Source organism: Sphaerodactylus townsendi, linkage group LG06 (assembly GCF_021028975.2).
Source record: "Sphaerodactylus townsendi isolate TG3544 linkage group LG06, MPM_Stown_v2.3, whole genome shotgun sequence".
Taxonomy (NCBI): domain Eukaryota; kingdom Metazoa; phylum Chordata; class Lepidosauria; order Squamata; family Sphaerodactylidae; genus Sphaerodactylus; species Sphaerodactylus townsendi.
This window is the reverse complement of record NC_059430.1, coordinates 131,222,792-131,235,447: the sequence shown is the minus strand read 5'-3', so window position 1 is coordinate 131,235,447 and position 12,656 is coordinate 131,222,792. Positions and strand designations below refer to the sequence as shown.

The window sequence follows — 12,656 nt, the reverse complement described above, 5'->3', positions numbered from 1 at the left end:
AAAAAACCCTGAAACAATAAACTCTCAACATTTACAACATAGCAAAAATAAACAACTACCTTTCCCCTAGTTCCCAACAACATTGCAGTTACCTTAACAAGGTGTTAAGGGCTTATACAAACCAAGGTCCGAGTCTCGTAGCCTTGTCTCCTCCAAACTTCACCAGTTTTTGCAGCCTTCTGCTGCTTTGAGTCTCCACCCCTTTCTGGGTCAACCCATTCTGAGCATGGCGGTTACACATACACTGAGGGATTTTACGGCTTTGTTTTTCTTCCTCTGGGCAGGTTATGCTCGAAAAAGTGTTGGGAATAACTACGCAAACCAGCAGTGGTTTAACCTGCGACCCGAACACGGGGCATATAGCATATCCGACAGGGTAAGTCCTTCACTGTTACAAGAGCATCTAGAAATCTGGATATCTGGGGAAGCCCATAAAATGCATTATTCAAGCTGTGCTGTACATTGCAATGAAACCGGGTGGTGGAGAGCAGCAGTGTAGCAAGGGGTGTGTGGGGGGCTAGAGCCCTGGGCGCCACTTCCTCTGGTCTCGTAGGGGTGCATTGCAGGACCACACACGCACAACTGCGCCCTGCCCCAAATTTCCCACGGAGTTTGGGGCAGGGATGCAGTTAAACGCTGACCAGTGGGACTTGCCCCACCCCAAACTTCATGTGGAACTTGGGAGCAGCATGGGCCTGTTAGTGTTCTAAACTTGTTGGCTAAAATATCTGTGGAGTCTGAAATACAGGTGTGGTTGTTCGGTGTGGTTCTGAGATAAACTGAGAATAAGCCTTGGTGATCCTTGGGCTTGCGTGCATTCTCTGTCCCCCGTCCCTTCCCTCACAAATGACTAATTGATTGACAACTTCAACTTCTGCCCCAAACTGTAGTATGTCATTATGTTTGAATCACAGCCTGTCTTTGCATTCATTTCTCTAAATCAGGATTTAAACCAGACCTTGGAATTCTGCTTCAGCAGGAAGACTGTCAACAGTAATCTATGTTTCATAGCGACAAATTATAATTTGTCCAAAAGCAGTAGTGCTTAATTATAAATTAACATCTGGCATAGAGGGCTCTGGCTTGTACACATAATGGCAAACCACATGATGGGTGAATCCTGGCTTGAGCAAAAATCACTGTTCATCGTGCTGGAAAAGCCAGCATTCTGTGCATGTCTCCCTATCCAAGAGGAAGGGGCACAGTTAAACCTTGCCATTTTATGGCCATGATATGGAGCAGTTTTCCTGGAGGAATACCGGTAATCCCCTCAGCCTCAAGCTTTTCTAGGTTCCCTTTTCTGGTCAGGAGGACCCCTTGGTTCTGTAAAATAGCTCTTTCTGCCTTCCTTTTCAGATGCGTAGTTGTAATTTTAAATCCTACGAAGAATAAGCAAACGCATATCTTCAATACCTCAAGGTACTGCATATTTTCACTTTCTTAACCATGAATGATCTTGAGCTTTTTATTTCTAAATAAACAAGGGTTCCATGGCATCTTAAAGATTCACAACATGTTATTCCAGCGTAATCTTTTGTGGAGTGGAGTCAGCTTCTTTGGAAGCAGTGAGTCTTCAAATGGCTCCTTGACTTGTAGGCCTCTGGCAAAGCACGAGCACAGCCTGTTGACCAGGATTGTCTGGGCAGCAGAGGGTTTGTCTGTAGTGTTTGGCTGGCTAAAGCCCATACAATTTCTCGATTAAAAATATCTAATGGCCGGATTGTCCCCAATAAACAGATGTTATTAATTTATTTAGAATATTTTATGCTGTCTCTTCACAGCATTGCTCGAGGCAGCTTACAAATATAACCACCAGCATAAAACTATCTAGAAGCAGACAGTTTTAAAAAGTTGATAAAAGTTCCTAACTGAAAGCCTGAATAAAAATATGTTTTTTAGCTGACACATGAAAGAAAGTAAAGTAGATGACAGATGAATCTCAAAGAGGAGGGTGGCACCACTGTCAAGGGATCACAACAGAAAATGTCCTGTCTCTTGGCACAACCTGCCTCACCTCTGACGGCGGGGCACAGAAAGCCCTGAGCCCTTCGGGGGAGGGCGGTTTATAAATATAACAATAAATAAATAAACAATAAATAAAGTATGGCTTGAGAGGCCATGTCACTCTTTAGCTTGGATCAGACGATGACATAGAAACATAGAGCCAGAAGGGACCTCAAGGGTCATTTAGTACAGTGGTTCTCAACCTTCCTAATAAAATTATTTGTGTCTCGGTTCCTAAGACCATCGGAAATATGTGTTTTCCAATGGTCTTAGGTGACCCCTGTGAAAGGGTCATTCGGCCCCCAAAGGGGTCGTGACCCACAGGTTGAGAACCGCTCATCTAGTACAACCCTCTGCATAATGCAGGAAATTAACTATCTTTTCTCCCCCAGTGTCAGTGATGTAGGTATAGATTTTTTATGAGGGGGGTTCAGGAGGCGGGGTCATGCCACCACCCGCCCCTGGGAGCGAGGCCACACCTCCCCAAGCCCTGCCCCCGGCCTGCTTATAAAAGCAGCTCTTCGAGACCAGGTATGGCAGACTCCCATGCCCCGCCCCACCCACCATCTGGGCTCCCAACCAGCAGTCCCTTCTGCCCTCCCCACCGGGCAGAGGCCTAGCTAGGCTGACCAGGCAGAGCAGCACAGGAGATACAGCCTGGCCTGGAGACTACCAGTCAATTTCCTGCCGAGGCCGCAGGGCTGGGCAGGAGAGGTGGCTCAACAGGGCAGCCGGCATAGGCTAATTTAGACTTGATAAGCTGGGTTATCCTTATTTTAAGGCTCAAATATGGTTTGTGGCTCCAGACAGTTTTTTTCTTTTGGGGGGTGGAAGTGACTCTTTTGATAGTCAGGGTTGCCAACCCCTGCCATAGACAATAGCACATTTATTGTACAAAGAACTTCTGTGCATTAGAGTTCAGTTTGTCAGATGCTCATTCTGTAGAAGTGATATTTAATGCTTTTGTCAAGACCTGCCTGTTAGTCGCCTCTCCTATTGCCACAAATGCCTACTTTTATTTATTTTGAGAGGAGATGGAAGGTAACTTTTTGCCTTTCTCACGCTCTCCCCCTCCCCCCTTTTTTTTAAAGGAAAACAGTGAGCGCCGTGTCTTTCTCCCCTGATGGGAAGTTTATTGTAACTGGTGAGGTGAGTCCATTTGGGATTTTTTATTATGCAAGACTACCAAAGAACATAGGAAAACATGACTTGCCTGAGAACGCAAAAGTGTTTTAGGCCATGTTTATTGCCTGCAGTTGTCCAGGACTTGCCTTGGCCATCTGCAGTTCCCCAGCCAGTCCATCTCTTTCACGTCCCAGCAAAGCCGCCCCAAGCAGAAGGCAGTGTTGTTTTCAAGGCAGCCGCCTCAGCCCCATTCAGACATTCAGAGCAGTGCTCTTGCCTAGGAATTAAGATCGCAGGGAGAGGCCCTGTCCCGGCAGACAAAAAAGCTCACTTGGTGGGTACACAACAGGGGTGTTTTTTTCCCCATGGAGCTCCGGAAGGATGGTATAACCTCTCCAGAGAGCCGTACCTGGCCTCCTCACTTTTGATCTTCAGGAGACAGGTGATTAAAAACCATATCTGATTAAATCAGGTAAACTGATCATTTTAAATTTTGATTTTATGTATTTTTGTATGCTCTGTCTTGTGTTTTTTTATATACTATAAGCTGCCCAAGCTCCATAAGGAAAAAAGGCAGCGAATCTATGTTTAAAATAAATAAATAAAACAAGAAAAAAATAGGATTGGGGTGTCAGTTTAAGATGTGTAAAGGTGTTCGAAATGGCTAAACACATTGTCCAACGGGGACTTTTTGCGTTCTCCTTGTGCTGGGTGCTTGCACTGTGCTTCTTTCCATATCAGCTATTCTCGTCTCATTGTGAGAGGCACATACGGTGGCACGTGAGTCTTGCTCATTCTTGCACATACATTTACGGTATGGCTTCCGGTACTACTTATTTTTTAGGGCAAATGTTAACTTTCTTTTTTGTATTTTAATGTTGGGAGGAGGAGGGGGGTGATCAGAGAAAGAGAGAAAGTGAAGGAGGAGAGAGAGAAGCCTGTCTGTGTCAAAACATTCATCTGCCCTCTGGCCTGGCTCTTTCTCCTTGAGCTGGATCTGGTAAGAGTAGAGCACTCTGTGGGTGTTGCAAGCCAGACACTTCTTCTGCTATCAGACCAACAAAGTCCAGCCCCTGTTTCTGTTCTGGGATTTCCCCCTGCAGAATGGACACCGGCCAGCCGTCCGAGTATGGGATGTTGAAGAGAAGGCACAAGTGACAGAGCTCCACGGGCATAAGCACGGCGTGGCCTGTGTGGCTTTCTCTCCCAATATGAAATACATTGTCTCGGTAGGATATCAGCACGACATGATTGTCAACGTGTGGGACTGGAAGGTAAGAAGCAACATTACAGACGGGCTCCTCTGCAGCTGTTTGTCCGGAGGCCAGTGGTTTAAAACTGCAACTTTCACGCCCAAGGGCCTAGTCCTAGATAGAACTTACAAAATCAGTAATAGGGAACCCAGAAACCAAGAACAGAATTTGCTGTGCAGTTGCATTTCCAAAGGTTTAAAACCCCTCTAACAAGAGAAATATTCTGTCTGACTGACGGGTTCTGGTTGAAATTTGTACCACCTTTGTACCTCTTGCAGAAATTATTGGTGGTTGGATGATTATTTTGTGCCTTGCAGAAGGATACACTCATTGCATCCAACAAAGTGTCCTGTAAGGTTATGGCCATCTCCTTTTCGGAGGACAGCTACTTCGTCACAGTGGGGCACCGCCATGTAAAGTTCTGGTTCTTGGATTTGTCCAAAGAAGTTAAGGTGAGCTTCTCTGCGTGTAAGTAAAGCAGCTTTCCAAATAGTTTCCCCTTTATGTTCAGGTTCTCCTGGTTGTTGTTTGATTCCTTCATTACACACCAGAAGTCTTTTTAAGGTTTCAGATTTGTCAGGAACTGGGGAACCTTTTGGGACAAGGCAGGCCTGTACAAAAGGGACGTGCTTCATCTTAACCAAAGAGGAGCCAGGCTGCTGGCGCTCAACATTAAAAAGGTGGCAGAACAGCTTTTAAACTGATCCCTGGGGGAAAGCCGACAGGAGCTGAAGTGACTTCGGTTCAGAATACAGTATCTATGGGGATGCAGACAGAGAGGGAGGTTTTTCTAAATCAACTACATACAAGTGAGGAACATAGCAATGTGCATGTGACAAGGGATAGTGTCTGCAAAAGACTTGAGGGTAAAGCACATAAATCCCAGGTTAAGGACAGAGACAGGATATACAGGTGTCTCTATGCTAATAGTAGAAGCCTTCGACCTAAAATGTGGGAGCTGGAGTACAGAGTTTTGAAGGAGGGCTTTGATATAGTGGGCATTACAGAGACATGGTGGAATCAGGAGAACCAGTGGGATGCTGTTATACCAGGTTACAGGCTCTATAGGAAGGATAGGACAGGGCGCATTGGGGGTGGAGTTGCCCTTTACATAAAAGAGAGCATAGTGTCACATAAAATAGATAATGCAAGGGGAGCTGGTTCCCCTACAAAATCACTGTGGATATCAATACCAGGTGTGAAGGATAGTTTAATATTAGGAATATATTATCGTCCCCCTGACCAAAGTGCACAAGAAGATTCTGAGATGGAAAAAGAAATTAGAGAGGCCGACAAAAACGTAGTGGTAATGGGTGATTTTAACTATCCCCATATAAACTGGAAAAATGCATGTTCAGGTCATAGTAAGGAGAGAGCATTCCTGGATATGCTAAATGATTGTGGCTTAGAGCAGATGGTTGTGGAACCAATCAGAGGAGAGGTGATCCTAGATCTAATTCTATGTGGGACCCAGGACCTGGTGTGGGAAGTCAGTGTTGTTGAGCCGATAGAGAACAGCGACCACAATGCTGTCAGATTCAGTATCTCTGCATACGAACAAGTGACAACTGCTAATGTAGTTACATTTGCCTTCAGAAAGGGAAATTTCTCAAAGATGAGGGGGATAGTGCGCAGGAAGCTGAAAGGGAAAATCAAGAGAGTCGAAACTGTCCGGGATGCTTGGAGGTTATTTAAAAACACAGTAATAAAAGAAGCTCGAAAACTGGAATGTGTTCCCGCTTAAGGTTAGGAAAGAGCAGCCACCCAGTCCAAAAGAAAGCCACCATGGTTAACAAAGAGAGAGGTTGAGGAAATTATCCCAGAAAAAAAGAAAATGTCTTTTAGAAAATGGGGGAAGTCCAGTTTGATACATTAGATGAAGAATATGAGGGGAACACAAATGGTGGCAAAAGAGAAGCAAGTTAAGGTGTAAAGGGGAGGCAAAAAAAAGGATTATGAGAGAGCAGCACTGACTGCTATACTTATAAATACCAGCAACAAACAGTTCTTCAAGTATATCAAAAGTAGGAAGCCAGCTAGGGAAGCGATAGGCCCGGTAGTTGACAAAGGAACAAAGGGTGTGCTAAAAGATGACAGGGAGATTGCAGAGAAGCTGAATGAATTCTTTGCATCTGTCTTCACCCAAAAGGAGGTGAGGAACATTCCCTGCACCTGAAGACCAAGCTTCTTAGGGAGGCGAATCCAGAGGAACTAGCGAAGATGAGTGGTAGACAAGGAAGAAGTTCTGGCAGCCATTGATAAACTAAATGCTACCAAATCCCCTGGCCCAGATTGCATTCACCCAAGAGTTCTTAAAGAGCTCAAGCATGAAATTGCTGATCTTCTCACTTTAATAGGCAACTTATCCCTGAAATCAGGCTCCATCCCTGAAGACTGGAAGATGGCCAATGTCACACCAATCTTTAAGAAAGGGTCTAGGGGGGACCCAGGAAATTACAGGCCAGTCAGTTTGACATCTGTTCCTGGTAATTAGTAGAATCTATCATTAAAGATAAAATTATAAAACATGTAGAAAAGCAAGACCTGCTGAGAAAGAGTCAGCATGGCTTTTGCAGAGGCAAATCCTGTTTTAAAAACTTAATAGAGTTCTTTGAGGGTGTAAACAGGCATGTGGATAAGGGGGAACCAGTGGACATTGTCTACTTGGATTTCCAAAAGGCTTTTGGCAAAGTTCCTCACCAGAGACTGTTGAGAAAACTCAGCGATCAAGGAATAAGAGGGGAAGTCCTCCTATGGATTAAAAACTGGTTGAGGAACAGGAAACAAAGAGTGGGTGTAAATGGGAAATTCTCACAATGGAGAGATGTAGGGAGTGGTGTCCCCCAATGATCCGTTTTGGGACCAGTGCTCTTTAACCTATTCATAAATGACCTGGAAGAAGGGGTGGGTAGCGTGGTGGCCAGGTTTGCAGATGATACCAAATTATGTAGGGTGGTGAGAACCGCAAAGGATTGCGAAGAGCTCCAAGCGGACCTTGATAAATTGGGTGAGTGGGCTAAGAAATGGCAAATGCAGTTCAATGTTGCAAAATGTAAAGTGATGCACATAGGGGCAAAAAATCCAAACTTCACATACACACTACAGGGGTCAGTGCTATCAGTCACAGACCAGGAAGGGGATTTGGGTGTCTTAGTTGATAGTTCCATGGGAATGTCAACTCACTGCATGGCAGCTGTGAAAAAGGCAAACTCTATGCTGGGGATAATTAAGAAAGGAATTGATAATAAAACTGCAAAGATTGTCATGCCCTTATATAAAGCAGTGGTGCGACCGCACTTGGAGTACTGTGTTCAGTTCTGGTCGCCACATCTCAAAAAGGATACTGAAGAGATAGAAAAAGTGCAGAGAAGGGCAACGAGGATGATTGAGGGACTGGAGCACCTTCCTTATGAGGAGAGGCTGCAGCGTTTGGGACTCTTTAGTTTGGAGAGGAGAGGAGCTACAAAAAATGGGCAGTAGCACAAAAGGAAGAATAAAAAAACTGAAAGCCTTATGAGCAATTCATGTTATAGCTGCAAGCAGGACATTTCAAATTATCATTTTCAGATAATCGTTATTTTCTTTTGATACAAACTTTTTTTTGCATTGCGTGAGAATGAAAATTGCCTATTAAAGAGAAACGTCACCAACTTTTCCTCATTTTCCTTGTTAACAGAGAGTTCAGGCACTCTGCAACAATCCATGAACTCTTATTTACTTAAAGTTACTGTAATTTACGACAGTTAACTGGAATCTTGCAAAAAGTTTGATTAATTGCTTTTTAACAAATCAATATTGGCCTTCATATCTCGCTATAGCAGATGTAACTCATGTGCACCTGTTGATTGACTCAGTTGCATATGTGTTCATTGTCTCATATTTAGTTAGGACTCAGTCACTTATCCAGATAGCAATCACGTGTTTATAATAGAAGAGATTTAGAGGAAATTAAGATTGATTTTTCTGCCCTACCATGATAAGCAAATCAGATTTCTTTGGATAGAAGTCGCAGAAGATTAGGTGAGACTTCTGGGTATTTGTGACTTTAGGATTGTTAACCAAAAACTAACCCCTGGATCTGAACTGTGACTGTCCTTGCAGATCAAGGAGACGGTTCCGCTGGTTGGGCGCTCGGGGCTTCTCGGAGAGCTTCACAACAACATCTTCTGTGACGTGGCATGCGGGCAGGGGAAAATGTCAGGCCACACGTTCTGCATTTCTTATTCGGGCCTCCTCTGTCAGTTTAATGAGAAGCGCGTGCTGGAGAAATGGATCGATCTGAAGGTAAGTGGGTTGCTTCAGGTGTCAAAGATGCAGCTCCTGCTGCTTCAGGATCTGATCGCACCCCTGTCCATCTTCTTCTCTTAGGTATCTCTCGCCAACTGCATCTGTGTGAGTGAGAGTTTTATTTTCTGTGGCTGTGCTAACGGAGTGGTGCGAATCTTCCACACGCACAATTTGCTTTACCTCACTGACTTGCCAAAACCGCACTACTTGGGCATCGATGTAGCCAAAGAAGAAAAGCCCAGGTACACAGCCAGGAGAGGCTGAGCTGGGATGGGCCATGGTGGTTTACCCGTGAATTCTGCAAGGAGGAAACCAAAATTTGCTGGGCTGGGCCGCAAGTTCCCAAACTCGGTAGAATGTGTGTCCTCAAAGTGTTTTTAGCTTCTTCCCATGCCTTTCTGTTCGGCATAGGGCTGGGCTGATGGTGGAGGTACTGAAAAGAGCCACCAAGTTGCAACCGACCCTGTAGGGTTTTCGAGGCAAGAAACATCAAGAGGTTAATTTGCCATTGCCTCTGTGTAGCAACCCTGGACTTCCTTGGTGCTCTCTCGCCCAAGTACTAACCAGAGCCGGCCCTGCTTAGGATCTGGGACAGTGGTGGCGAACCTATGGCACTCCAGACGTTCATGGACTACAATTCCCACCAGCCCCTGCCAGCATGGCCAATTGGATCTAAGATGTGACAAGATTGGGCCAACTAGATCAGGCCTGAAACTAGACTGGGGGATACATATTGTTGAGCAAGGGCGTCACTCGTATGCAAATGGAAATGCAGGCAGATTTGCTGCTTCATGTCACATGAGCCCGAGGGAGGGAGGGGCTGCCAAGTGCACGTGAATGTTAGGCACGTGGCAACTTCTCTTCCTGCCGTAACATCCCCTGTTGTCAGGGGGTCTGTTGGCTTTTCCTGTGTGGTACCTCAGCAATTGCTTGTGTCTTCTTGGGTTTTCTGTGCTCTTAACACTTTTCTTAGGAGCAGCAGTGGCGTAGGAGGTTAAGAGCTCGTGTATCTAATCTGGAGGAACCGGGTTTGATTCCCAGCTCTGCCGCCTGAGCTGTGGAGGCTTATCTGGGGAATTCAGATTATCCTGTACACTCCCACACACGCCAGCTGGGTGACCTTGGGCTAGTCACAGCTTCTTGGAGCTCTCTCAGCCCCACCCACCTCACAGGGTGTTTGTTGTGAGGGGGGAAGGGCAAGGAGATTGTTGTGAGGGGGGAAGGGCAAGGAGATTGTCAGCCCCTTTGAGTCTCCTGCAGGAGAGAAAGGGGGGATATAAATCCAAACTCTTTTTCTTCTTACTTTGTTTTGCCTATTTTTTATATATATAACCCAAGAGGCATCTTTCTTCCCACACTGGGTTTCTCCAGAATGGCAGATGCCGGCTGGCCCGACACCATCGCCTTGGTATTTGATCCGAACCATCATTGGCTCTCCTGTGTATACAAGGACCACAGTGTGTATGTCTGGGACGTGTCAGACACCGGGCAAGTAAGGAAAGTGTGGTCCGACCTCTTCCATAGCTCCTTTGTGTGGAACATTGAGGTGAGGGATGCTTATGTTTGGGAATAACACACCAGGCACTTTTGCAAAAGACTTTTAAGGCTTAAGCCAGGATGAAATGGAGGAAATACTCCTCTCCCATGAAGCTTCTTAGAACTGTGTGCGTCTCCAAGCCCTTTTGGTCCTGTGGCACATGGAGGACTAGCTGGGGTTTCGTGCTCTGTTCTCCGTTTCCCCTCATGCTGCATTCCTCCGCCACAGGTATATCCGGAGTTTGAGGACCACAGAGGCTGTTTGCCCCCAGGATCCTTTCTTACGTGCTCATCGGACAATACGATTCGGTGTTGGAGCTTGGGAAACAGCACACAAGCTGGCTTTCACAGGAACATTTACAGTCATGTAAGCATTACAATGAGTTGGTCTGATGTGATGGTTAGAGTAAGGGTGTCAAACATATGGCTTCTTGACGGGGCTTATGAAACCCATGAGCCAGCTGAGACATCCCTCCCTTTCTTCCAATCTGGTCTGGCGAGCTGATGAGAGCCAGCGTGGTGTAGTGGTTAAGAGCAGGTGCGCTCTAATCTGGAGGAACTGGGTTTGATTCCCTGCTCTGCCACTTGAGCTGTGGAGGCTTATCTGGTGAACTAGATTAGCTGGGTGACCTTGGTCAAGTCACAGTTCTTCGGAGCTCTCTCAGCCCCACCTACCTCACAGGGTGTTTGTTGTGAGGGGGGAAGGGAAAGGAGTTTGCAAGCCCCTTTGAGTCTCCTTACAGGAGAAAAAGGGGGGGATATAAATCCAACTCTTCTTCTCATGGCAGCCACCCCACCACACTGCAGGCTTGCCAGTCTACACACACACACACACACACACACACACGCCATTCTGGGGCCAGCTGAGGCAGCCATCTCCCCACCCACCCCCAAGGACCTGACCCAACCAAGTCATATTTACGTCATATCTGGCCCTTGTAAGAAATGAATTCAACACCTCTGGGTTAAGGTGCTGGAGTGCGCCTGGGAAAAACCATCAGCCTAATCTTCTTCACAGGCCTGATGTGAATCTTGCCTCGCACCGGCATTACCTTCTTTTGATGGATGGACTCAATAAAGAAAGCCAGAGCCTTCAGTTTGCAAGACTTGAGCAAGGCTATTAATGATAGGACCATTTGGAGGTCATTAATTCATAGGGTTGCCATAAGTCAGAAGGGACTCATAAGTCAGCATATGGCGTTAATTCATAGCACATAACGTTAATTCATTAATTCACACACTCCCTCTCTCTACCTTCATTCAGCAGCCCAGGCTTTTAATTAGCTTATGTATGTATGTATGTATTACAATTTTATCCCGTCCTTCCTGACGAAAGCTGGGCTCAGGGCAGCTGACAACATGGAGTTGCAATCAAAACTGTGCGTATCATATAAATAATTAACGCATTAGAATTAGATTATCAGTGAACAATAACAGCATCATGATTATGGCAAATGCTGAGTGAAGATGCCATCCTCTGAAGATGCCAGCCACAGATGCAGGCAAAACGTCAGGAGAGAATACTGCTAGAACACGGTCATACAGCCCGGAAACCACACAGCACCCCAGTGATTCCGGCCATGAAAGCCTTCAAGGTCTTTAGCTGTTTGCGTCGTCCGGCAGCTTGTTTTCAAACAGCTGTTTCTGTATTATGTTTTAATTATAAAGCCACATGCATCTCCCCTGAGCTCCCTGGAGGGAGGGCAGCTTTGCCCTATAATTTCAGATCCACAGGGAAATGAAGGCCTGGAAGGCGTGTAAATGGCTGTAGCGGAGAAGACTTGGCTGAAGTGCTTCCCTCCTGGTGTTTCACTGCAAAGGCTCCTTGTTTAACTGTCTCTTTTGATACATTTTCCTTCCGAGAACATATTCACCCTGTGTTGCGCCGCCTTCATTGGTTACCAGTTGAATTCCGAATCATCTTCAAGGTGTGGGTATTGACCTTTAAGGCCTTACGGGCCTGGGACCCTCGTACCTTCGGGACCGCATTACCCCATATGTCCCGGCTTGACCTCTGCGTTCAGCAGAGGCCAATTTACTGGAGGTCCCTGGCCCCTCAATGACGCAGCTGGCCTCCACTCGGGCCAGGGCCTTTATGGCTCTGGCGCCGGCCTGGTGGAACACTCTCCCACCAGCTGTCCAGGCCCTGCGGGACCTTGGAGAATTCCGCAGGGCCTGTAAGACTGAGTTGTTCCACCGGGCCTTTGGAGAGACCAACCGCTAAAGGTGCCCTCCCCCACTGCTTTATATGGGTCCCTGACACCATCGGGACCCATTATTCTTTTTGGGGAGGGTTGCGTAAGGGTTTCATGGGACACTGTTTTTGGGACAACTGTTTTAGGACATAATTGTTTTAGGCCAGAATTGTTTTAAATTGTATGCTTTTATATGAGATATTTTATACTGTACACCGCCCTGAGCCCTTCGAGGATAGGGCGGTATATTAAATAT

General features: G+C 46.1%; 1 protein-coding gene across 3 annotated transcripts in view; it reads left to right on the top strand.

Moving 5' to 3' along the window:
• The window catches only part of WDR62 (WD repeat domain 62), a 39,466-nt gene that overhangs the window by 3,085 nt on the left and 23,725 nt on the right, over nt 1-12,656 (top strand). For all 3 annotated transcript variants that reach the window (XM_048502022.1, XM_048502023.1, XM_048502021.1), the window contains exons 2-10: nt 285-376; nt 1,357-1,419; nt 3,096-3,153; nt 4,233-4,403; nt 4,700-4,834; nt 8,484-8,666; nt 8,751-8,911; nt 10,041-10,215; nt 10,435-10,572. In XM_048502022.1, coding sequence (XP_048357979.1) covers nt 285-376; nt 1,357-1,419; nt 3,096-3,153; nt 4,233-4,403; nt 4,700-4,834; nt 8,484-8,666; nt 8,751-8,911; nt 10,041-10,215; nt 10,435-10,572 — 1,176 coding nt within the window. The remainder of the gene's footprint in view (nt 1-284; nt 377-1,356; nt 1,420-3,095; nt 3,154-4,232; nt 4,404-4,699; nt 4,835-8,483; nt 8,667-8,750; nt 8,912-10,040; nt 10,216-10,434; nt 10,573-12,656) is intronic.